General features: G+C 43.5%; 1 protein-coding gene across 2 annotated transcripts in view; it reads left to right on the top strand.

The window, feature by feature from the left end:
• LOC129830813 (gamma-aminobutyric acid type B receptor subunit 2-like) overlaps window positions 1-27,545 on the top strand; it is a 415,909-nt gene that overhangs the window by 261,371 nt on the left and 126,993 nt on the right. For both annotated transcript variants that reach the window (XM_055893565.1, XM_055893566.1), the window contains exon 13: window positions 4,701-4,823. In XM_055893565.1, the coding sequence (XP_055749540.1) occupies window positions 4,701-4,823 (123 nt within the window). The remainder of the gene's footprint in view (window positions 1-4,700; window positions 4,824-27,545) is intronic.

Raw genomic sequence — 27,545 nt, 5'->3', positions numbered from 1 at the left:
CGCACACACACACACGTCTTATCATCGCTGAGATAGAGCGATCCCATTTCCCACGGATCAGGACCCTGAAGGCAAACTGCTCTGTTCCCTGATCACAACTACACACAGTATATTCTACAGTTCCACATCCCCATGCTTTAATGATGAATCAGCAGTAGAATAATGTATTACTACTTCCTGGGGCCTGGGGTAGCCAGCTCTAATGGTAGCAGACCTGGGGTAGCCAGCTCTAATGGTAGCAGGCCCGGGGTAGCCAGCTCTAATGGTAGCAGGCCTGGGGTAGCCAGCTCTAATGGTAGCAGGCCTGGGGTAGCCAGCTCTAATGGTAGCAGGCCTGGGGTAGCCAGCTCTAATGGTAGCAGGCCTGGGGTAACCTGCTCTAATGGTAGCAGGCCTGGGGTAGCCAGCTCTAATGGTAGCAGGCCTGGGGTAGCCAGCTCTAATGGTAGCAGGCCTGGGGTAGCCTGCTCTAAAGCAAATAGAGTATATTCATTTTTTTATGTGACCCAGCTACAGTATATTGTAATCCACTCAGATTCACTCAGCTAGGCGGTGTACTGTGCTGTATCTATCTTATATTGTATCCAGTACACAACTACACTGTATGTCATATTGGGAATAGCATAATGTGATAATTAAAATATGAATAGGCTCAACAACATCTGTCTTGACCAAAGGGACAGAATCACGATACCATGGTCAATCTTCTGATCTTATGCTCCCGTCATTGTGAAAGATAGAAGGATTGTTTGATCTATCAACTTCAATTTCATTTACAGTAAAGATAATCTATTCTGGTCCTGTGTACTTTCAGCGACTGATAAATCTATCAATAAATCTATCAGGTTTACGCAGAAACAGAGTAGGTTTTTAGCCCGAGAACATTGTTGCAGTCATAATAGAATGTCATGTGAGAGAGAGAGAGAGAGAGAGAGAGAGAGAGAGAGAGAGAGAGAGAGAGAGAGAGAGAGAGAGAGAGAGAGAGAGAGAGAGAGAGAGAGAGAGAGAGAGAGAGAGAGAGAGAGAGAGAGAGACAGAGAGACAGAGACAGAGACAGAGACAGAGACAGAGACAGAGACAGAGACAGAGACAGAGACAGAGACAGAGACAGAGAGACTCCCATATCTATTGGGAGAAATACCACAGTTTTCCATCACAGTAGCAAGATTTGTGACAAACACCATTGCAAATACAACCCACATTTGTTTGTTTATTTTCCCTTTTGTACTTTAACTATTTGCACGTCATTACAACACTGTATATAGCCATAATATGACATTTGAAATGTCTCTATTCCAATGAAACTTTACTGTAAATGTTTGATTATTTATTTAACTTTTGTTTCCCATGCCAATAAAGCCCTTTGAACGGAATTTGAATTGAATTGAGAAAGCGAGGAAGGGAGGGAGAACATCATTGTATTTATAAGAAGTGACTTCCCTCAAAGTGTATCCGTGTCTGTGTTCTCCTGACCTTTGCTTTGATGTGGATGGCAGCAGGGTCAAACGCTGTTCAAAATAAAGATCAGACGGGGCCCCCTTTCATCCTCTAAAGTTCAGTCACAAAAAAGTGGCTTTGTTGATTGACACGACTGCCGTCTTTTGGTACCTCCCTGTATCCCACCTCTCATCAAATCAAATTTTATTTGTCACATGTTTCGTAAACAACAGCTGTAGACTAACAGGGAACTGCTTACTTTCAGATTAACAAGGCTAATCTGAAATCAAAACTCCCTAAATTCTATCAGCATATCGATTGTGCTACCAGGGCTGGTAAAACCTTGGATCATTGTTATACTAACTTCCGCGACGCATATAAGGCCCTCCCCCGCCCTCCTTTTGGAAAAGCTGACCACGACTCCATTTTGTTGCTTCCAGCCTACAAACAGAAACTAAAACAGCAAGCTCCCGTGCTCAGGTCTGTTCAACGCTGGTCCGACCAATCTGATTCCACGCTTCAAGACTGCTTCGATCACGTGGATTGGGATATGTTCCGCATTGCGTCCAGCAACAACATTGACGAACATGCTGATTCGGTGAGCGAGTTTATTAGAAAGTGCATTGACGATGTCGTACCCACAGCAACGATTAAAACATTCCCAAACCAGAAACCGTGGATTTGTTGGCAGCATTCGCGTGAAACTGAAAGCGCAAACCACTGCTTTTAACCAGGGCAAGGTGACCGGAAACATGACCGAATACAAACAGTGTAGCTATTCCCTCCGCAAGGCAATCAAACAAGCTAAGTCCCAGTATAGAGACAAAGTAGAGTCGCAATTCAACAGCTCAGACACAAGAGGTATGTGGCAGGGTCTACAGTCAATCACGGATTACAAAAAGAAAACCAGCCCCGTCGCGGACCAGGATGTCTTGCTCCCAGACAGACTAAATAACGTTTTTGCTTGCTTTGAGGACAATACAGTGCCACTGACACGGCCCGCTACCAAAACCTGCGGGCTCTCCTTCACTGCAGCCGAGGTGAGTAAAACATTTAAACGTGTTAACCCTCGCAAGGCTGCAGAACCAGACTGCATTCCCAGCCGCGTCCTCAGAGCATGCGCAGACCAGCTGGCTGGTGTGTTTAAGGACATATTCAATCAATCCTTATCCCAGTCTGCTGTTCTTACATGCTTCAAGAGGGCCACCAATGTTCCTGTTCCCAAGAAAGCTAAGGTAACTGAGCTAAACGACTACCGCCCCGTAGCACTCACTTCCGTCATCATGAAGTGCTTTGAGAGACTAGTCAAGGACCATATCACCTCCACCCTACCTGACACCCTAGACCCACTCCAATTTGCTTACCGACCCAATAGGTCCACAGACGACGCAATCACAATCACACTGCACACTGCCCTAACCCATCTGGAGGATGGGTTAAGAGGAATACCTATGTGAGAATGCTGTTCATCGACTACAGCTCATCATTTAACACCATAGTGCCCTCCAAACTCGTCATCAAGCTCGAGACCCTGGGTCTCGACCCCACCCTGTGCAACTGGGTCCTGAACTTACTGACGGGCCGCCCCCAGGTGGTGAGGGTAGGTAACAACATCTCCACCCCGCTGATCCTCAACACTGGGGCCCCACAAGGGTGCGTTCTGAGCCCTCTCCTGTACTCCCTGTTCACCCACGACTGCGTGGCCATGCACACCTCCAACTCAATCATCAAGTTTGCGGACGACACTACAGTGGTAGGCTTGACTACCAACAACGACGAGACGGCCTACAGGGAGGAGGTGAGGGCCCTCGGAGTGTGGTGTCAGGAAAAGAACCTCACACTCAACATCAACAAAACAAAGGAGATGATTGTGGACTTCTGGAAACAGCAGAGGGAGCACCCCCCTATCCACATCGACGGGACAGTAGTGGAGAAGGTGGAAAGTTTTAAGTTCCTCGGTGTACACATCACGGACAAACTGAATTGGTCCACCCACACAGACAGCGTTGTGAAGAAGGCGCAGCAGCGCCTCTTCAGCCTCAGGAGGCTGAAGAAATTCGGCTTGTCACCAAAAGCACTCACAAACTTCTACAGATGCACAATCGAGAGCATCCTGTCGGGCTGTATCACCGCCTGGTACGGCAACTGCTCCGCCCACAACCGTAAGGCTCTCCAGAGAATAGTGAGGTCTGCACAACGCATCACCGGGAGCAAACTACCTGCCCTCCAGGACACCTACACCACCCGATGTCACAGGAAGGCCATAAAGATCATCAAGGACAACAACCACCCGAGCCACTGCCTGTTCACCCCGCTATCATCCAGAAGGCGAGGTCAGTACAGGTGCATCAAAGCAGGGACCAAGAGACTGAAAAACAGCTTCAAGGCCATCAGACTGTTAAACAGCCACCACTAACATTTAGTGGCCGCTGCCAACATACTGACTCAACTCCAGCCACTTTAATAATGGGAATTGATGGAAATTATGTAAAAATGTATCACTAGCCACTTTAAACAATGCCTCTTAATATAATGTTTACATATCCTACATTACTCATATCATATGTATATGTATATACTGTACTCTATATCATCTACTGCATCTTGCCATCTTTATGTAATACATGTATCACTAGCCACTTTAAACTATGCCACTTTATGTTTACATACCCTACATTACTCATCTCATATGTATAGACTGTACACTATACCATCTACTGCATCTTGCCTATGCCGTTCTGTACCATCACTCATTCATATATCTTTATGTACATATTCTTTATCCCTTTACACTTGTGTGTATAAGGTAGTAGTTGAGGAATTGTTAGGTTAGATTACTTGTTGGTTATTACTGCATTGTTGGAACTAGAAGCACAAGCATTTCGCTACACTCGCATTAACATCTGCTAACCATGTATATGTGACAAATAAAATTTGATTTGATTTACAGGTCCTTTTTGAACAATGCAGAGTGAAAGATAAAAAAATATATAAAAAATAGAAATGGTGACGAGGAATAAATACACAGTGAATAACTAATAACAATAATGAGTAAAAGTGACATGGCTAGTCCATGTACAGGGGTACGAGGTAACTGAGGTAGCTATGTACATATGCGTGGGGTTCCTGTTACAGTGCTTTATGGTTCCTGGTAGAACCCTTTTTGGTTACTGGTAGAACTGTTTTTGATTTCAGGTAGAGCCCTTTTTGGTTCCACTATCTTTGCTCTCTCTCCCCTCACTCACTCCTTTTCTCCCCTCCAGATTATCAAGGACCAGAAGCTGCTGATCATTGTTGGTGGGATGCTGCTGATTGACCTATGCATCCTCATATGCTGGCAGATCGTTGACCCGCTGAAGAGGACCGTGGAGGAGTACAGCTTGGAGGTAAGTCTGGTCGACCACATTAACCCCATTTATATTTACAAAAACACACTCTGACCACATTGATCAAGTTGGCTACCCTCCTGTAGGTTTCCGCTCCAACCCCAGTTGTAACTATCCTGATTCAGCTCCGCCCCACACACATTTTGTTACGTTACAGAAATCCTTCTGAAATATGTTATTTTTTCATCAACCTACACATAATACCTGATAATGATAAAGCAAAAACAGGTTTTTAGAAATGTTTTCAAATGTTTTTGATTTTTTACTGAAATATATACAGTTGAAGTCAGAAGTATACATACACTTAAGGTTGGAGTCATTAAAACTCGTTTTTCAAACACTCCACAAATTTCTTGTTAACAAACTATAGTTTTGGCAAATCGGTTAGGACATCTAATTTCTGCATGACACGAGTAATTTTTCCAACAATTGTTTACAGACAGATTATTTCACTTATAATTCACTGTATCACAATTCGAGTGGGTCAGACGTTTTCATACACTAAGTTGACTGTGCCTTTAAACAGCTTGGAAAATTCCAGAAAATTATGCCATGGCTTTAGAAGCTTCTGATAGGTTAATTGACATAATTTGAGTCAATTGGAGGTGTACCTGTGGATGTATTTCAATGCCTACCTTCAAACTCAGTGCCTCTTTGCTTGACATCATGGGAAAATCAAAAGAAATCAGCCAAGACCTCAGAAAATAAATTGTAGACCTCCACAAGTCTGGTTCATTCTTGAGAGCAATTTTCAAATGCCTGAAGGTACCACGTTCATCTATACAAACAATAGTACGCAGGTATACACACCATGGGACCACGCATCCGTCATACCGCTCAAGAAGGAGACGCGTTCTGTCACCTAGAGATAAACGTACCTTGGTGCGGAAAGTGCAAATCAATCCCAGAACAACAGCAAAGGACCTTGTGAAGATGCTGGAGGAAACAGGTACAAAAGTATCTATATCCACAGTAAAACAAGTCCTATATCAACATAATCTGAAAGGCCGCTCAGCAAGGAAGAAGCCACTGCTCCAAAACATCCATAATAAACATGGGGACAAAGATCGTACTTTTTGGAGAAATGTCCTCTGTTCTGATGAAACAAAAATAAAAACGTTTGGCAATAATGACCATCGTTATGTTTGGAGGAAAAAGGGGGAGGTTTCCAAGCCGAAGAACACCATCCCGACCGTGAAGCACGGGGATGGCAGCATCATGTTGTGGGGGTGCTTAGCTGCAGGAGGGACTGATGCACTTCACAAAACAGATGGCATCATGAGGGAAGGAAATTATGTGGATATATTGAAGCAACATCTCAAGATATCAGTCAGGAAGTTAAAGCTTGTTCGCAAATGGGTCTTCCAAATGGACATTGACCCCAAGCATACTTCCAATGTTGTGGCAAAATGGCTTATGGACAACAAATTCAAGGTATTGGAGTGGCCATCACAAGGCCTGACCTGAATCCTATAGAACATTTGTGGGCAGAACAGAAAAAGCGTGTGCGAGCAAGGAGGCCCACAAACCTGACTCAGTTAAACACCAGCTCTGTCAGGAGGAATGGGCCACAATACACCCAATTTATTTTGGGAAGCTTGTGGAAGGCTACCCGAAACATTTGACCCAAGTTAAACAATTTGAAGGCAATGCTACCAAATACTAATTGAGTGTATGTAAACTTCTGACCCACTGGGAATGTGATGAAAGAAATAAAAGCTGAAATAATTCTCTCTACTATTATTCTGACATTTCACATTTTTAAAATAAAGTGGTGACTCTAACTGACCTAAGATAGGGAATTTTTACTTGGATTAAATATTAGGAATAGTGAAAAACTGAGTTTAAATGTATTTGGCTAAGGTGTATGTAAACTTCCGACTTCAACTGTACATTTGCATAAGTACCCTTTACTTTATTGAAGCGCCTTTGGCAGCGATAACAGACTCAAGTCTTCTTGAGTATGGCGCCACCAGCTTGGTACACCTGTATTTGGGGAGTTTCTCCCATTCTTCTCAGCAGATCCTTTCTATCTCTGTCAGTTCGGGTAGGGAACAGATAATTCCTTCGACCTCATGGCTGTGTTTTTGCTCTAAAATGCACTGTCAACTCTGGAACCTTATATAGGCAGGTGTGAGCCTTTCCAAATGGTGTCCAATAAATTGAATTTACCACAGGTGGGCTCCAATCAAGTTGTAGAAAAATCTCAAGGCTGATCAATAGAAACAGGATGCACCTGAGCTCAATTTCGAGTCTCACAGCAAAGGGTCTGAATACCTATGTAAATAAGGTATTTATGTTTTTTCTGAGGTCACTATGTATTTATATATATATATATGATTTTTTATTTAGTCCGGCTTTAAACTTACTTTTGAAAGTTGTAATAATAGAATGCACAAATCGGGTAGTGTATCATCAGTTCCTCTTGTCATATTAGTCATTGCAGACCTTGGAGAGCTATTTATAACTTTTAAGAAATGTCCAGATCAACTAGCCCATGTCAGCTAACGGTTTTTATTTAGGTTTTTTAGCCCATAGATATTGTTGTAATTTTTTTGTCACTCTATATCACATGAATACACATTAGACATGGCAAAATGTATAGAATTGCAAGATTATGTTTGCACCCCATGACAAAATGTGTAAAATTGCAGGAAATAAGCTTTAAACCTGCTAAATTCTTTCCACCAACAAGAGGGGTGTGAACAGTTTGTGACATGAACAGGGCTTGTGCCCATAGAAATAGATGTGGTGCGTGAAAAAGTTTGGGAACCCCTAATATAGAGTATAACCAGGACTCAGATTAGTTCCTCACCACACAAACTGACAGGGGAAAATACTTGGCCCTAAGTTCAAACCCCTGTTTTTCACCACAATGTAATACCCTCGTCTTGGTGGCACAGGTAGATTCTCTGAGAGTGATAATAGTTCTGGATCTGGGGCACCAACAGTGAGAACAGATCAGCAGCTGGGCACCAACATGATCGCCAGTGAAACCAGATCAGCAACAGGCTTTATTGTGATTCCGGTGGTTATTTTAGGGTCAGGAGGATATGAGGCACTCTGCCACCTCCTGTCCTGTGCCTCTGCTAGCCAGACCCTTTCCTCACCAAGCCAGCTGGGATGTGGGGTGTTGGCAAGCCCTGGCGGAAAGAAACACTTGGCAACCCTCTAACCCTGCTGCTGGGCAGGGGGTGATGTGTAGAGCACTGGTGGATTTATCTTTGCCAGGATTGGTTGGGGTGTGAATGGCTTTTTGGATCCTGGCACACCATATTTGGGCTGCAAACTGTTATGAGTGATTAGTAGTAAGAGCATGACTGTAAGTCACTTTGGATAACAGCATCTGCTAAAATGGCATATACAACTGTGATGATTGTTGATGTAACTGTTATTTGGCCCTTTTTCTCATTTAGGTAACTAAACACTCATCAAAGGAAGGGATGTTTTTGTTCTGTATGACTGTTAGCAGTGGATATATTATGTGTCTTGTGATTGGAGCACAACTTTGATCAGTTAAATATCCTCCACAAATCCATATTGTTGTACTGTACATCTTAATAGGGTCTTCTAGTTTGTTTGCACTACCAGCCCACAGCAGCAGTTTAACAGCAAACCAAATTAAAGATCTAAATTTGATTTCCAAACTATATCGGCCTTTGATGGTGTTGGCGGTGGGCACAGACTCATCAGGGTACACCAGGGGTACGGACTAAGTGGATCTACGGAGCTAATTAAGAAATGCTTTCAACTCCTCCAGACACCTCCTACATGTAGGTCACAGAATCCTCATGGCCTGTCAAGATGTGAGCTTCTGAAGGGCCTATGTCCTCTCTAAACGCCAACATCATTATTTGACACGTTTGAAGAGCCCACGGTGACCTTGAGAAATCAGCACTGAGATTGGGAGGTCATTGGGGAAGAGTCATGTTCAAAGGCGGCCCCCGGTGGTGTGTTTTGCAGGAGGGTTGCGGTGGGGGTTCTGAAAGGTTCTTTGAAGGTTCTTTGATGCTATTGACCCAATGTTTTCTCTGCTTGGTCCAGCGGGGGAAGAAGGAGGGATGGAAGGATGAGACTCTCCCTCAGAGTTGATGACTTTTCTGTGACTTCAATTAGACGAGATGCCTCTGAATTGATAAGTAGTGCTTAGCTGGCTACAGCCCACCATGGAGCGGATCTCCATGCATTCAGACTACTCTCTTTATGCTTCTTTGAAAGGAAAAGAGAGCATTTTTATTTTAGGTCACCGAGGAATCAATTACAGACCAAAACGCAATTGATCTTTTCAAAAAGTATTTACACTTGTTTATTTGTCCTCTTGGCATGCTCTGAAGGTATACTTTCCTTCGTTGTACTTGTTGTATTGCTCTCGACAAAAGACATTTACTTAACCCTTTACACTCGTGGGAATTGCCATATATGGATAGGGCTAAATTGAAACGTTTCTTACAGAAGAAATAAGAAAAGCAAATTCATAAGCATGGTAGCAATTGAAAGGGAACAGTTTGGAGATTATGGAAAAAATATTGTTGAGGACGCAACATTTCATCTGACACAAAACTGAATTCAAACATCACACTGTTGATTGTATGTGCATTTTACATTTATTGTACTTTTCGCCGAATTTGTTAATAACGAAATCTGAAAATACTCTGGATACATTCAGTAACATGACAAGAATATTCTTGGGGTAATGTGGGTTAGGTGCAACATATGACAAAACAATTACAAAGCCTTGAGTGAGAGGACTAACTGGTGTCTCCAAGTGGATCCACACCTCTCTAAAGTGTGCACAGTTCCTAAGTAATTCCAATGCACTTTTATGACTCAAAGAACAGTCTTCAACTATAAGGTGCTTTTTTGAGCTCTCCTAGCTGTGCCGTTGAGGAGCTAGAGCAAGCACACTTGTAGTTGTTTTGTTTGGAACACAGCCCTGCATCCCTGCCATCACACAATTTTAAAAACGGTTCAGGTGGGCATCCTTTGAAAGCTTGCTCTATTGCCAACATGACTAGCTAAGTTATAAAATACGATCTTAGAATGTTAGGCTTTCACAGGGCAATTCAGAAAAAATAGATCATAATTTTGGTGCGCATAGAATGGAGTCATGAGGGCATTCAGGTGTGTGTGCTGCGGTACATTTTCTTCACAATACCACAAACAGGTTCATTGTGTTCAGGACAAGCCAGGGTATAAAGCCATGTCATCTTGTAACTGTACATCAAACATAGTGATCATAAACATTGACACTGTATCTGACTTGAGTTTTATGATATGGAAAGGTGAAGTGCACATTTGGACTCATGGGTGTTTGGCTTGCTTGTATGACATCAAAGTGGTATTTATTATAATTATCAACGTCTCCTCTGTAAGAATACATTGAGTCCTCTTAATGTAAAATATTTCCTACATTCAGACCACGAAAACATTAAAAAAGTTCCTCAGTTAGCGGGAGGGATGGGGACGACTTCTTGTCTCGTGCGGTGCATTAGGTTCAGAACGTCTGTCAGTCAAAACCCATACAACGCTGTGAAGCGCTGAGTCTAGGCTCTTGTATAAGTTAATCCACTGTATTCCAATTTAGTCGCTATCAGTGCCCAAATCTGCCATTTTCAACCTATATACGAGTACGAGTGTAAAGGGTTTTCTGAGCCTGCCTGGCGTGCTCACTATAGCCTTGATAACATGTTAATTCCTGATTGTTGTCATTGTATACAGTGGGTCAGTGGAGTGTTATCACAGCCCTAAACCCATGGAGTGTTATCACAGCCCTAAACCCATGGAGTGTTATCACAGCCCTAAACCTATGGAGTGTTATCACAGCCCTAAACCCATGGAGTGTTATCACATCCCTAAACCCATGGAGTGTTATCACATCCCTAAACCCGTGGAGTGTTCTCACATCCCTAAACCCATGGAGTGTTATCACATCCCTAAACCCACGGAGTGTTCTCACATCCCTAAACCCATGGAGTGTTATCACATCCCTAAACCCGTGGAGTGTTCTCACATCCCTAAACCCGTGGAGTGTTATCACATCCCTAAACCCGTGGAGTGTTCTCACATCCCTAAACCCATGGAGTGTTATCACATCCCTAAACCCGTGGAGTGTTATCACATCACTAAACCCGTGGAGTGTTATCACATCCCTAAACCCGTGGAGTGTTATCACATCCCTAAACTCGTGGAGTGTTATCACATCCCTAAACCCGTGGAGTGTTATCACATCCCTAAACCCGTGGAGTGTTATCACATCACTAAACCCGTGGAGTGTTATCACAGCCCTAAACCTATGGAGTGTAGTGAATGTATTAGCCTCTCCGAGTATGAGCCTGTCGCTGCATGTCTGTACTGGAGCTGGGCTGTGGAGCTGGGGATCCGCAGCATTCCTGCCTGACCGGCTCTCTTCCCCCACCATCGCCATCCTCTCCTGGGCATAGCTCTGCTGGAGGAGTGCCAGGCTGGTGCCTGGAGCCTGGCTCCACTGGGCCTTTGGACCTCTGGGCCAGCAACAAGACACCAAGCAACAAGATCACACCAGCTACAGAGAGAGAGTGTTGGCAAAAGAGAGCGAAAAAAAACTAAGAGAGAGACAAAGATAGAGTGAAAGATAGATAGAGAGAGATAGCCCTGGGATAGGAGGTGTGTGGTGGTGCGTCCCGGCTGACTGGACCGTGTGGCAGGCGGGGGTGGCGAGGGAGAGATGGGATCATGGCGTCACGGCAGATGGCGGACCCCTCTAGAGAACGCAGGCAGAGAGTGAGAGAGATTAGCTGTGATTGATTGGTGCGAGAAGAAGGACCATTAACTCTGAGGCTGTCCCAAATGGCTACCTATTCCCTTTGTAGTGCACTACTTTTGACCAGAGCCCTATGGACTTTATGAGCCCAACGAGCTCTGGTGAAAAGTAGTGCAATATAATATATAGGGAATAGGGTGCCATTTGGGACTCATGCGCTGAGTTTTCTACAAGGCTTCAGGCCTGGTTGCCCTGTCGTCCCTCTCCTAGCTTCCTCGCCCCTTCCCTTTCTCCCCCTCTGTCTCCCCTTATTCCCACTATCCTCCATTACACTGCTACTCCAACATCAGGATGTATTAGGAGGACTGGGAGGAGAAACAGTTGGTGACCTTGAGCTGGCGTGACGGTGTCCATATGCGATCTCCAAGGACATAGTGTATATACAGAGATGTGGCTGTATAGAACTGACTTGTGATTGTGTGCGTTTAGTCTGCTCTGATGAGAGGTAGGGTTTGTTGTCTTAAAGGAACATTCCAGAAAGTTTTCAAGATATAGAATTTTCAAAATACAGGAATACAGTCGGTATATATGATGCAAAATGCATCATACTGGCTGTATTTCTGTATTTTGGATGTTATATGCAGTATCTTGAAAACATGATTAGTGTCATGCAAAATATTTTGGGACTATCAACTATCAACAATGGACTAATGAAACAAATGTCAAAAGATAGTTTTGGGGTGGAATTTTCCTGTCAACTAGATTCAGCCATGGGCAAATGTTTTCTGGAGCGGATGGTCGGGGGGCCAGAACATAATTACAAATCATTAGTAGACTGCAAATTGACTGCAAGAAGCCCAAACAGACATCATGTTTGACTTAAACATAATAATTTAAAACCTTGCTTACATTTGTATGTGATCACGTGTCTCTCTATTATACATGGGAATAATTGGGAACACATTTCTTAAATTAAAATCACTTGGAGCTGATTTCCTGGAGTTTTTACAGTCTTTCATGTCCAACAATGAAAATATATTTTTTATATATTTATATATTCTTAATTTCATTCCTTTACTTAGATTTGTTTGTATTATGTAGTTGTTGTGAAATTGTTAGATATTACTTGTTAGATATTGCTGCACTGTCGGAACTAGAAGCACAAGCATTTCGCTACAACCGCAATAACATCTGCTAAACACGTGTGTGACCAATAAAATGTTATTTTATTTTATTTGAGGTAGGAAGCCCCATTCATGTACTCATAGATGTGACACAATATAAACAACATGTACAGGTATATCCAAAATCAAAACCATAGCCTACATCAGGGTTCCCCAACTGGCGGCCCGTGGGTGGTTTTATTTGCCCCCCCCCAAGTTTTTAGAGCAAAAATATATAAATATATATATGGATGAGCAATGTCAGAGCGGCATAGACTAAGATGCAGTAGAATAGTATAGAATACAGTATATACTGTACATATGAGATGAGTGCAAGATATGCAAGATATGTAAACATTATTCAAGTGACAGTAAAGTGACTAGTGTTCCATTTATTAAAGTAGCCAATGATTTCAAGTCTGTAGGTAGGCAGCAGCCTCTTTGTTAATGATGGCTGTTTAACAGTCTGATGGCCTTGAGATAGAAGCTGTTTTTCAGTCTCTCGGTCCCAGCATTGATGCACCTGTACTGACCTCGCCTTCTGGATGATAGCGGGGTGAACAGGCAGTGGCTCGGGTGGTTGTTGTCCTTGATGATCTTTTTGGCCTTCCTGTGACAGTGGGTGTTGTGGGTGTCCTGGAGGGCAGGTAGTTTGCCCCCGGTGCTGCGTTGTGCAGACCACACCACCCTCTGGAGAGCCCTGTGGATGCGGGCGGTGCAGTTGTCGTACCAGGTGGTGATACAGCCCGACATGATGTTCTCAATTGTGGATCTGTAAAAGTTTGTGAGGGTTTTAGGTGACAAACCAAATTTCTTCAGCCTCCTCAGGTTGAAGAGGTGGTGTTGTGCCTTCTTCACCACACTGTCTGTGTGGGTGGACCATTTCAGTTTGTCAGTTATGTGTATGCCGAGGAACTTAAAACTTTCCACCTTCTCCCCTGCAGTCCCGTCGATGTGGATAGGGGGATACTCCCTCTCCTGTTTCCTGAAGTCCACGATCAGTTCCTTTGTTTTGTTGACGTTGAGTGAGAGGTTATTTTCCAGGCACCACTCTCCCAGAGCCCTCACCTCCTCCCTGTAGGCTGTCTCGTCGTAGGAAGTTGTTTGATTATATGCATATCTTGTGTTTACTTTACTCAGTGTGTTTGTGTGTGTATGTGTGTGTGTGTTACTTGAGTAACTGTCAATCATTTTTTTTCTATTTTTTCATAATTGTGAGACCTGGTGAAATACACTTTAAATAACTGTATCTGAAGCCCAGGTCACCGATTTCACAAATTTGGTCTGATTACTGTGCTACGCTGCTCAGCTAAGATTTACCCAGTGAGAGCATGTGAAAAGTCAATCCGGCTTTCTCCACTCCCTCCCCCGGTGCAACTGATGATTTGAATTCAGCGAGCAAAGCGAAATGACGGAGGGTTAGCAAAACTGGGACATCTTCTTCTTTGCTATGGCTGCTGCTGCAACATCTAATAGCATCAACATAAGAGAGGATAGAGGAGGGATTGTGAATATTTTTTCTTTCTGGCATAATGCCTCATAAAACACGCTGATATAGTAGGCAAGCGGAGGGAAGGGAGGAGAAGCCAAGAGAAGAGCCAACGGGAATCAGATAGGGAGAGGGAGATTTACTTTGGGTGTTAAAGTCGTTTCTCAATAGGAAGATGAGGGTAGAGGGTGACCCCTAAGACATTTTGTGGCCTGACTCTAACCTTCACACTGCCTCATAACTGTCCCCTAACCCTCCTAACCCCTTCAATCAAGTCTCCTTTCTGATACACACTTCAAACTAGTGCCCCAGATACTAATTCCAACCCTGTGCTCTATGTCCCCTTCAGAGCCTAATGGGTTTACTGCACTAAATCAGGAATAGAGTGCCATTTGGGATGCACAGGGTAACTCTGCAAACCTACATATCAGTATCTTTTCACACAATGCCATGTATTCTTAACAGTATATGTATATGCCATGTATTCTTACAGGAACAAAGGAATACCCAGCTGAAAAATGCTGGAGACATAATGCTGTAGAATGCAATTAGGTCTGTTTTGCGTCTCGTGGATAATTGAGTGTTTGTTAATTGTGAAGATGCTTCAGCAGAGGTTGGCTGGGCTGAGCAGATTAAGCCCTGTATCGGAGAAGAGTCTGTGTGTGTGTTTGCCTCTGTCCACGTGTGCGTGTGTTTACATGTGTCTGTTTGCCTCTGTCCACGTAGGCGTGTGTTTACATGTGTGTGTTTGTCCATGTGTACTACCTTCTGTATCTGTGAAAGCCCCTCTCCTCTGGCCTCAGTATTGTCTCTGGTCTAATGAAGGACAAACCATGGAGGGCCTGATTAGCATTCTGGTGGAGCCTGCAGCAGACCCCCTCTCCTCCCTCCTCCCCTTCCTCTCTCTCTCCGACTCTCTCTTTCTCGCCCTCTTGTCTCCCCCTCTCTGTCTCCTCCTCCTCTCTATCCCCCTCCTCTCTCTCCCCATCTCCTTCCCCCTCCTCCCTCTCTCAATCCCTCTCCTCTTCCCTCGCGCTCTCTCTCTCTCTCTGTCTTCCTCCTCTCCTCCTCCTCACCACTCTCTCGTTCCGAGGCTGCAGCAGGCAGGCTGCAAAGCTGGAATATCGCAGTGTGGCATCGCCATGGTAACGGCCATGGTTTCTGACACCCATAACAGCAGAGAGCCGCACTGTTGATCCACGAGACAAAAATAGGAAAAAAGGTTTTGGCTGCCACTTCAACGTGGTGACACATGCACAGAGGCACAGGCATGCAGGCACACACATAATTCAACATTCAAAAACACATTTAAACACACGCTCAAACACAGATGTTCACACAGACACATACAAAGATACGTGCACACACACACATCACACATCAGCTTTCACCAAATCTTTCTCTTTCTGACACCCTCACCTTAATGTGAAGGCTGTGTGAGTCAGTCCCACCTGGATGTGAGAGCTGTGTGAGTCAGTCCCACCTGGATGTGAGAGCTGTGTGCGTCGGTCCCACCTGGATGTGAGAGCTGTGTGCGTCGGTCCCACCTGGATGTGAGAGCTGTGTGAGTCGGTCCCACCTGGATGTGAGAGCTGTGTGAGTCAGTCCCACCTGGATGTGAGAGCTGTGTGAGTCGGTCCCACCTGGATGTGAGAGCTGTGTGAGTCAGTCCCACCTGGATGTGAGAGCTGTGTGTGTCGGTCCCACCTGGATGTGAGAGCTGTGTGAGTCGGTCCCACCTGAATGTGAGAGCTGTGTGAGTCGGTCCCACCTGGATGTGAGAGCTGTGTGAGTCGGTCCCACCTGGATGTGAGAGCTGTGTGAGTCGGTCCCACCTGGATGTGAGAGCTGTGTGCGTCGGTCCCACCTGGATGTGAGAGCTGTGTGAGTCGGTCCCACCTGGATGTGAGAGCTGTGTGAGTCAGTCCCACCTGGATGTGAGAGCTGTGTGTGTCGGTCCCACCTGGATGTGAGAGCTGTGTGAGTCGGTCCCACCTGGATGTGAGAGCTGTGTGAGTCGGTCCCACCTGGATGTGAGAGCTGTGTGAGTCGGTCCCACCTGGATGTGAGAGCTGTGTGAGTCGGTCCCACCTGGATGTGAGAGCTGTGTGAGTCGGTCCCACCTGGATGTGAGAGCTGTGTGCGTCGGTCCCACCTGGATGTGAGAGCTGTGTGAGTCAGTCCCACCTGGATGTGAGAGCTGTGTGCGTCGGTCCCACCTGGATGTGAGAGCTGTGTGCGTCGGTCCCACCTGGATGTGAGAGCTGTGTGAGTCGGTCCCACCTGGATGTGAGAGCTGTGTGAGTCGGTCCCACCTGGATGTGAGAGCTGTGTGAGTCAGTCCCACCTGGATGTGAGAGCTGTGTGTGTCGGTCCCACCTGGATGTGAGAGCTGTGTGAGTCGGTCCCACCTGGATGTGAGAGCTGTGTGAGTCGGTCCCACCTGGATGTGAGAGCTGTGTGAGTCGGTCCCACCTGGATGTGAGAGCTGTGTGCGTCGGTCCCACCTGGATGTGAGAGCTGTGTGCGTCAGTCCCACCTGGATGTGAGAGCTGTGTGCGTCAGTCCCACCTGGATGTGAGAGCTGTGTGTGTCGGTCCCACCTGGATGTGAGAGCTGTGTGAGTCGGTCCCACCTGGATGTGAGAGCTGTGTGTGTCAGTCCCACCTGGATGTGAGAGCTGTGTGTGTGTTTAGGTCATGGTGCTTTGACAGTGTGCAGGCATTCTCTCTCTCTCTCTCTCTTTCTCTTTCTCTTTCTCTCTCTCTTTCTCTTTCTCTTTCTCTGTCCCTCTCTCGCAGTCTCTCTCGCACATACACAGCACAAACATGACACTGTCTCCTTTGATGTGCAAATGCACTTTCTGGATTTGGCCCTTTTATACTGTGAGTAATTGGTCTGTAAACAGAAGCCCTCATTACCAGCCGGTGAAGGAAGATAGGGGGGTGGTAATATCCACAACGGGCCAGGGGGCCGAGGGTCAATGCGGCAAGGTGGCCATGAAGACAGACGAACATTCTGACCTCCAATCCAACGCCATTCACTTCATCGTTCATCTCCACAGCCTTGGCGGACGCATAGAAAAGCACGACATTCCAGAACTGCACAGAGCTGCTGGAGCTACTTTTCTTTACGCCTCTCCTGCTCCCTCCATTTTGGAACCCTCAAGCGAGAGTTTCTGCCTTCCAAACACGTTCCACCCTCCACGGGTACTTGTGGCCTTTGCTCACTTTCAATTGCAGTCTCCCTTTTTCATTCCAACCCTCCTCTCCCCCTCTACTCCTCTCCTCCCCCCGTTCTCCCATTCGGCCCTGCTCCCCCATGGGACAGACAGGGTTGAAAAATCTATGAACGAAGATAGAAAAAGTAACCTGCGGGCCCGTGCAAAGAACATTCTCACTCTCTTTTCCACTCCTCCGCTAGCAGGTTCTGTCCTGTGACCGATTCAAATAAAGGGATGGACATGCTTCTGTAAGATGGATGTTGGCCATGTCACAGTCCCCTCTCTCTCTCGATGCAGGTGTGTGAGGACAGCTAGGGAAGGCACCACATGAACACACAGTTACATACGCAGAGAAACATGAAGTACATACAGGCACCCATAGAAACAAACAATGCACACTCATGTACACATTATCATACACACACATACACATACTTTAGACACATTCATAAACACACACACACATGCAAGAGTATAAACGCACACTAACCTCGTAAATACACAAAGGTGCACACACTCACGCGCACACTGCACCCGCACACCCGCAGCACAGATTCTGTCCCCCCTCCCTCCCTCCCTCAGACCCCCCTTCCACCATCTCCACCTCTGTATGCTCTCACAAGTTCAACGCTGCAGTCTCACCCACTTTTGATTAGAGTGGTGAAGGCCATTTGAAGGGCATCCTCGTATTTTACTGCCAATGTTTTGAGGAACGGAAGGAAGATGAATGGAAGAGCTAGCTGCATTTTACGTTCTCACCTGGACTACTGGTCCTATCACGGCTCTGGTGAAATACTGTGGTAATATTAGATATTATATTATCCATACTAACTCGTCAGCAAATATGTTTTTAGCAAATACAAATAGCAAACATTAGAAATGGTATCAATGATGTGGTGGTATATACTGTATGAAGTGATGGTATCAATGAGGTGATGGTATATATGAGGTGATGGTATATACTGTATGAAGTGATTGTATCAATGAGGTGATGGTATATTTGAGGTCAAGGTATCAATGAGGTGATGGTATCAATGAGGTGATGGTATATACTGTATGAAGTGATGGTATCAATGAGGTGATGGTATATACTGTATGAAGTGATGGTATCAATGAGGTGATGGTATATACTGTATGAAGTGATGGTATCAATGAGGTGATGGTATCAATGAGGTGCTGGTATATACTGTATGAAGTGATGGTATCAATGAGGTGATGGTATATACTGTATGATGTGGTGGTATCAATGAGGTGATGGTATCAATGAGGGGATGGTATCAATGAGGTGATGGTATCAATGAGGTGATGGTATCAATGAGGTGATGGTATCAATGAGGTGATGGTATCAATGAGTAAGTGTTCTTTATGAAGAAGACAGCCTTCTGCAGTTTTAAAGGAGAAGAGTTTACAACTTGATGTTAGATGGTCTTTCCATGAAACCCTGGATTACAGTTTCTCTTGGCCCATAGACTACTTTTATGGTGAGGAACCTTGTAACATCAAGTTGTGAAATGCTGAACTTCCCCTTTAAGACTCTTCTGTAATAACAGTGTAGCAATCAATGGCTGTTCAAAGACAACCGGGTCGTTAAAGGGTAACTGCCTCCCACCTGGTGTGTGTGTGTTTGTGTGTGTGTGAGTGTGTGTGTTTTCCAATCGACCACACTGACGGGGCGGAGAGAAGAGTAGGAGGAGAAGTGGGAGAAGTGGGAGAAGGAGAGAATTAAAGAGGATTGTCAGAGACCTGAAGACCTGGAGACCTCTTGGTGATTTACTGTATGTAGTAGAGTAGAATGTAATGGTGCTGGTGAAAATAACCCTAAAGGCCAGTTTCCCTGACACAGGGAATTTCTCCATTGGACATGCGTTTTAGTACAGGACTAGGCGTAATCTGTATCCTGGAATGTACTAATGTTAAGCTATTGATAGTGATGGTGTATTATCAATGGCAGCAGCTTCTAGATGACACTGATATGGTAGTTATGAGTGGTGGGACTGATCCTAAACACATAAGCTACATCGCAAATACTATTCCCTAAATAGTGAATAGGGTGCCATTTGGGACACAACCATACTTTCGAGGTTATTATTGTACTTCATGTCAGTAGGTATCATGGGCATGACGAGAGAGTGGGAGAGGGAGGGAGAGAGAGAGAGAGAGGGAGAGGGGTTACGCAAGGCTCACAAGGGACCCCATGAGTTTTTAGGGCAGCTTGTGCTGCCGCCATGTCGCCAAACTAGCACAAAGTGTCAAAGTATATCTGGACCTACATAGCACCACACAATACAACGCAACCTAGAAAGCACAATAAGTATATCATTCTGGGTCTGTATTCATACAGCGTCTCAGAGTACCGTAGGTGTACTGATCAGTTTTTCCTTTTAGATCATAATGAATAAGATTATATGGACAAAGGGGAACGGATCTTAGATCAGCATTTGTTCTTTGATACGCTTCATGAACAGTGTCCCAGAAGTCTAGCACAGTCAAAGTGGAGACATCTAAATCCACACAATATGTTCAATAGGATCATCCTATTAATAATGCAGTGTATAAATCTAAACCAACAGAACTTTCCGAGCATCACACTGAGAACCAGTATCAGGGATGTCTACGGAGCTATTGTGTTTGTTGACTGTCTGCTGCCAATAGAAGCAGGCTCACATATTGGATGTGTGTTTGTGTGTGGTTGAGCTTGTTCAAGTCAAGCTGTTGAGACAGAACGGGGCAATATTTACCTCTTTCCTTCTTTTCCTTCCCTGCCTCCTTCCCTGCCTCCTTCACTCATTCTCTATCGCACTCATTCTCTCTTTCTATCTATCTCCCCCTTCCCTCTCTATCTATCTCTCTATCTCTCACTACCCCCTCTCTCCCTCTCTCATATGGCTACCCAAACATTTTCTAGTTCCTCTCCTCCTCCCCTCCCAGTCTGCAGTTGCTAGGCAACAGCTGATTGAGCATGAGGGGGATGCAATTTAGCAATTAGAAGCGTTCCAAATTAGAAGTGGTGTCAAGAGTATCGCTAGTTACCACATAAGCCCGCTAGTTACCAGCCAGACCACAACTGTGATAGACACACACACACACACAAGGTATTTTTTGTTGTCCTCTGTTTTGGTGGGTGAGATTTGTTTTTCAGTGCATGAGTTGGGACATTTAGGAGAATTGTCACTTGGAAACAATCAAATACACTGCAGGAATCATATTTTCTACAGATGAAGGAATATGTTTTCTCTGGATATCAAGTAGGGGGGGAGAGGAGGAGAGGGAGAGATGTGGGTGGGAAACGGGAGGTGAGCAGTAGTTTCTTTCATCTGTTTGGGGGTAGAGTGATAGAGATTGGGAGGTTGTATCTGCATTGTGACACAGTAGTAGGGTCCCCCTGTCTCTCCCCTTAATCTCTCTCTCTCTCTCTCTCTCTCTCTCTCTCTCTCTCTCTCTCTCTCTCTCTCTCTCTCTCTCTCTGTCTCTCTGTCTCTCTGTCTCTCTCTGTCTCTGTCTCTCTCTCTCTCTGTCTCTCTCTGTCTCTCTGTCTCTCTGTCTCTCTCTCTCTCTCTCTCTGTCTCTCTGTCTCTCTGTCTCTCTCTCTCTCTCTCTCTGTCTCTCTCAATTCAAAAGGGCTTTATTGGCATGGGAAACATATGTTTACATTGCCAAAGCAAGTGAAATAGATAATTAACAAAAGTGAAATAAACAATAAACAATACAAAAATGTACAGTAAACATTACACTCACAAAAGTTTCTAATGAAGAGAGACATTTCAAATGTCATATGTGCAAAAAGTTTAAATACAAAGTGAAAATAAATAAACATAAATATGGGTTGTATATCCTGTTTGGGCTGCAAGCCCGACGTCGGAACGAAAATGACAACAGCTGCAGGGCGCGAAATTCAAAATCTATTTTTTTTAAATATTTAACTTTCACACATTAACAAGTCCAATACAGCATTTGAAAGATAAACATCTTGTCAATCCAGCCAACATGTCCGATTTTTTAAATGTTTTACAGAGAAAACACCACATATATTTATGTTAGCTCACCACCAAATACAAAAGTGGACAGACACGTATGATTATGATTATGATGTATGAATTATGATTCAAGTAGCATGCACAAGCCAACCGAAATAACCTAAAACCAAACTAAAGAACCCAGAAAAAACTACCTCAGATGACAGTCATATAACATGTTACACAATAAATCTATGTTTTGTTCATAAAATGTGCATATTTTAGCTATAAATCAGTTTTACATTGATGCTACCATAAATGCTAACACATAGCTACAGTCTGAAATCAGACGGGAGTAGCCAGAGAAAATACAGACACCAACGTCAACTACTAATTGCACCTCATAAAACATTTCAGAAAAACATATGGTGGATAGCTAATGAAAGACAGATATCGTGTGAATAGAGCCAATATTTCCGATTTTTGAAGTGTTTTACAGCGAAAACACAATATATCGTTATAATAGCTAACAACATAAGCTAGCATAAGGCAGCATTGATTCTAGTCAAGCGCTAGCCTAGCACAGTTAGCACAGTTAGCATAGAACAGTTCGACAGATATATGAAAAAGCATCCCAAATTGGGTCCTTATCTTTGTTGATATTCCATCAGAATGTTGTAACGGGGTCCAATGTCCAGTACAGTCTTTAGTTGGGTTCCAGAACGAAATATTTCCCTCTTTGGTTAGCAAGCACCACGGCTGTGCGGCGCTAATCTTTCTGTCTTCAAAAAATTCTTCCAAAACATCACGTCTAAAGTCCAGAATAAATTGCAATAATATAATTAAAGTATATTGAAAAAAACATACTTTAGGATGATTTTGTGACATGTATCAAATAATATCGAAGTCAGAGATCATATTCACCTTTATCGACCTTCTTCCAGTAGCCGAGTCCAAATTCTGCCTGTCGCCCGGAAGTTTTTTTTAACTGCGCAGGTCTCACAAGAAGGTGTGGTATTCAGTCCATGGACGAGATATTCGACTCCTTTCAATTCTCACTTCCGCATTACACCCTGATGAAGGCGTATGACGTGTTTCTACGGTCCTAAGTGTAATGACCTTTTATAGACAAGGTCTTAAAGAGACACATCGCATTTTGGAAATCTCAATTCGGCTGGGAAAATGGCTGTAAAAATAGTTCTGTTCGACTTAGAGCAATAATTCAAACCTTTTTAGAAACTATAGACTGTTATCTATCCAACAGTAGTAAATATATGCATATTGTAAAATCAAAAATATCTTAAGAGGCCGTTTGAAAATGTGAACATATTTTCCAGTTTTTTCAATATTCACCCTGCAGCCTGAAGAAGATATACAATGGTGTTTCTTCTTCACTGGTTGTGCTTTTCTTGTGGCACTAGGTCACAAATCTTGCTGCTGTGATGGAACACTGTGGTGCTGTATTTTACCTAATAGATATAGCAGTTTATCAAAATCGCATTTGTTTTAGAATTCTTTCTGGGTTTGTGTAATATGTTTATCTAATATGGTCGTACATTTGGCAGGAGGTTAGGAAGTGTAGCTCAGTTTCCACCTCGTTTTTTGGGCGGTGTGCACATAGGCAGACCTGGCTCTCAAGAGAAGACAGGCTAAGGCAAGCTCTCTCAATAGCAAGGCTATGCTCACTGAGTCTTTACATAGTCAAAGCTTTCCTTTATTTTGGGTCAGTCACAGTGGTCAGGTATTCTGCCACTGTGTACTCTCTGTTTATTACCAAAAATAATTCCAGTTTGCTTTGTGTTTTGGTTAATTCTTTCCAATGTGTCAAGTAATTATCTTTTTGTTTTCTCATGATTTGGTTGGGTCTAATTGTGTTGCTGTCCTGGGGCTCTGTGGGGTGTGTTTGTGTTTGTGAACAGAGCCCCAGGACCAGCTTGCTTAGGGGACTCTTCTCCAGGTTCATCTCTCTGACGGTGATGGCATTGTTATGGAAGGTTTGGGAATCGATTCCTATTAGGTGGTTGTGTAATTTAACGTCTCTTTTCTGGATTTTGATCATTAGCGGGTATCGTCCTAATTATGTTCTGCATTAATTATTTTGTGTTTTACGTTGTACACTGATGTTTTTTCAGAATTCTGCATGCAGAGTCTCAGTTTGGTGTTTGTCCTATTTTGTCAATTCTTGGTTGGTGAGTGGACCCCAGACCTCAGAACCATAAAGGGCAATGGGTTCTATAACTGATTCAAGTATTTTTAGCCAGATCCTATTTGGGTTGTCGACTTTTATGTTTTTGCCCATTTTAACCGCACACTTGTTGTGTAGAATGATTTTATAATGTCATATGTTTCCCCCCCAACACAGCCCAACATCCTCACGCCACATTGAGTCAAAGGCTTTTTTGAAATTAACAAAGAATGAGGAGACTTTGCGTTAGTTTTGGTTTGTTTGATTGTCAATTAGGGTGTGCACTGTGAATACGTGGTATGTCGTACGGTAATTTGGGAAAAAGCCAATTTGATATTTGCTCAGTACATTGTTTTCTCTGAGGAAATGTACAAGTCTGCTATTAATGATAATGCAGAGGATTGTCCCAAGGTTGCTGTTGATGCATATCTCACAGTAGTTTTGGGGTCAAATTTGTCTCCACTATTGGGGATTGTGGTAATCAGCCTTCGGTTCCAAGTATTGGGGAAGATGCCAGAGCTGAGGATGATGTTAACCTGTCTAGGATCAGCGTGCCGCTAGCGGCACTCCCCCCCCACCCCCACTGAAAAACCAGTGCCGCGAAATTCAAAAAAAATATTTTTTTTAAATATTTAACTTTCACACATTAAAGTCCAATACAGCTAATGAAAGACACAGATCTTGTGAATCCAGTCAACATGTCCGATTTTTAAAATGTTTTACAGGGAAGACACAATATGTAAAGATGTACATCTATTACCTAAAAACACATTAGCATAATCCACCATCTTTTATTTGTCCACCAACACCAGTAGCCATCACCAATTCGGCTAAACTAAGATATTTATAGCCCCTAACCAACAAAAAAACTCATCAGATGACAGTCTGATAACATATTTATGGTATGGGATAGGTTTTGTTAGAAAAAAGTGCATATTTCAGGTAGATGGCATAGGTTACAATTGCACCCACCGTCACAAATGGACTAGAAAAACTACATTGAGCAACGTGTTTACCTACTTACTAATCATCAAACATTTCGTAAAAATACACAGCATACACGAATCGAAAGACACAGATCCTGTGAATACAGACAATATTTCAGATTTTCTAAGTGTCTTACAGCGAAAACACAATAAATCGTTATATTAGCATAGCACATAGCACATAGCAGCCCAGCATTGATTCTAGCCAAAGAGAGCGATAACGTCAACATCGCCAAAAATATATTAATTTTTTCACTAACCTTCTCAGAATTCTTCCGATGACACTCCTGTAACATCATATTACACAATCCATATAGAGTTTGATCGAAAAATGTTTATATTTAGCCACCAAAATCATGGTTAGACAATGTGAAATGTAGCTCAGCTGGTGAGAAAATGTCCTTGCGCCACTTAGACAGTGATCTACTCTTATACATAAATACTCATAAACGTGACTAAAAAATATAGGGTGGACAGGGATTGATAGACAATTTAATTCTTAATACAATTGCGGAATTACATTTTTTAATTTATCCTTACTTTTCAATACAGTTTGCGCCAAGCGAAGCTACGTCAAAAAACATGGCGTCCTAAGCCACTAAAATGTTTCGACAGAAACACGATTTATCATAATAAAAATGTCCTACTTTGAGCTGTTCTTCCATCAGTATCTTGGGCAAAGGATCCTTTCTTGGGAGTAATCGTCTTTTGGTGGAAAGCTGTCCTCTTGCCATGTGGAAATGCCAACTGCGTTCGGGATGAACTGAAAAGCGTGCCCAGCTATTCACATCGTTTCAAAAATAAATGTCCCAAAATCGCACTAAACGGATATAAATTGCTATAAAACGCTTTAAATTAACTACCTTATGATGTTTTTAACTCCTATAACGAGTGAAAAGATGACCGGAGAAATATAACAGGCTAAACTAACGCTTGGAAGAGGAGAGGGTCGGTGTCCTCCACGCGCGTTACGCAGCAAGAAAAGACTTGCTAGCTACAGGGTTTTTTGATTTATAGGGCCTGTGAACGCGCAATCGACCCCATTGGAATCGTCATCACGTAAAGGCATCCAGGGGAAGACGTAAGAAGTGTCCGTATAGTCATAGCAATAACAGTGCCCTTTTAACTGACTTCAGAACAGTGGCCAACATTTCTGAAATCTGACTCCATGTCAGGGAAATTGCTGTAGAATGGGCTCTGTTCCACTTAGAGACAAAATTTCAACTCCTATAGAAACTATAGACTGTTTTCTATCCAATAATAATAATAATATGCATATTGTACGATCAAGGATTTTGTGGGAAGCCGTTTCAAAAATTACCAAATTAGCATAAATAGTCTCAACAGCGCCCCCATCCTCAACAGGTTTTAAAGAGTTTAAGTATAGCAGATTGGAATTCATGGTCTATATGTTTTATCATTTCATTTAGGATATCATCAACACCACAGGCCTTTTTGTGTTGGAGGGTTTGTATTTTGTCCTGTAGCTCATTCAATGTAACTGGAGAATCCAGTGGGTTGTGGTAGTCTTTAATAGCGGATTCTAAGATTTGTAATTGATCATGTATGTGTTTTTGCTGTTTGTTCTTTGTTATAGAGCCAAAAAGATTGGAGAAGTGGTTTATCAATTTCCCAGAAGTGGTTAGATTCTATGGATTCTTCAATTATATTGAGCTGATTTCTGACATGCTGTTCCTTCTTTTTCAGTAGTGTATTTCTGTATTGTTTTAGTGATTCACCATAGTGAAGGCGTAGGCCCAGGTTTTGTGTGTCTTAATGTTTTTGGTTGGATAGGTTTTGTCTCTCTCAGAGACACTCCATCACAGCTCAGACACATCTAGCACATCCTGTTCTCCACAAAACATTCCATGAGAAGCTTTGAAGACCAGGAAAAAAACAAGTGTTTAGGAATAGGCCTCTCTTTATAGATGCGTCCCAAATGACACCCTATTTAGTGCACTTCTTTAGACCAGAGACCTATATAGGGAATAGGGTGCAAGCCGTTACTGGAGCGGAATGTGTTAGCTGATGGGCTATTATCAGGCAATATGATAACCGTTGGCTACTAGCTGTGAATATTCACTATACTGTAGCACGTAGCGCTCGATTGGTGCTTCCGTAGAGGCTCACCAAACTATCCCCAAAGTAGCACTTATGATGTACAAGTATGATGTACAAGTACTTAAATAATGGGCACCCTATCCCCTAGGGTGCCATTTGCAACACATATTTACTGTAGCTTGGTTTCCATTGTTTCTGCTTCAGTCAAATTTGCTATTAGCCATATCAGAACACAAGATGGACGCCCAGGCTAGTTTGTTTGGTGCTTACCTCATTACTATCCAGAGCTGTAGTTGTGGTGGTCTGATTAAAGGAGCCATGTTTCTCATCACAGGATACTGATGAGCATTGACAGTTCCCTATTTATGGAACCTGGTCGAAAGTAGTGCTCTATAATAAGAAACAGGGTGCCACTGGGGACGCATACAGTGACAGAAAAAATTACTACTCTGAACTGAAGGCGGAATGTGTAATGACTTGTCTCATTTCTCTGTTATGTCATTGTAGTTATGGAAGAAGGTTGTGCCCATAAAGTGTTACAGGTTACAGATATCCTTGGGTTTTGCTGTAGTGATTCTGTAGAGAAGGATTGCTCGGCCATTGACTTCCTCTAGAGCTGCAATGATTCTGAGTGAACTTTTGGATTACCTTTCACACACAAACACGCACGCACAGGCACACGAACACACACACACGTGCGCGGCACGCAAACACACAAACATGCTTCCTTGCAAAAGAGACCTTGGTCTCTATGGGACTCCCGTCTAAAATAAAGGTGAACTAAATAAACAAACACACACAGGCCCAGTGTGTGTGTGGTAGAATGTTGCGTTCTCAAGGGCAAGGATATGTTGTTTACATAGTGTGTGGTGAGGATCAAGGTAAATTATAACAAGGTAATTACTGACTTCCCACACCTTCAC

This window comes from Salvelinus fontinalis, chromosome 32 (genome assembly GCF_029448725.1).
Source record: "Salvelinus fontinalis isolate EN_2023a chromosome 32, ASM2944872v1, whole genome shotgun sequence".
Classification (NCBI taxonomy): domain Eukaryota; kingdom Metazoa; phylum Chordata; class Actinopteri; order Salmoniformes; family Salmonidae; genus Salvelinus; species Salvelinus fontinalis.
Note: the sequence above shows the minus strand (reverse complement) of the source record. Positions and strands in the feature narration are given on the sequence as shown.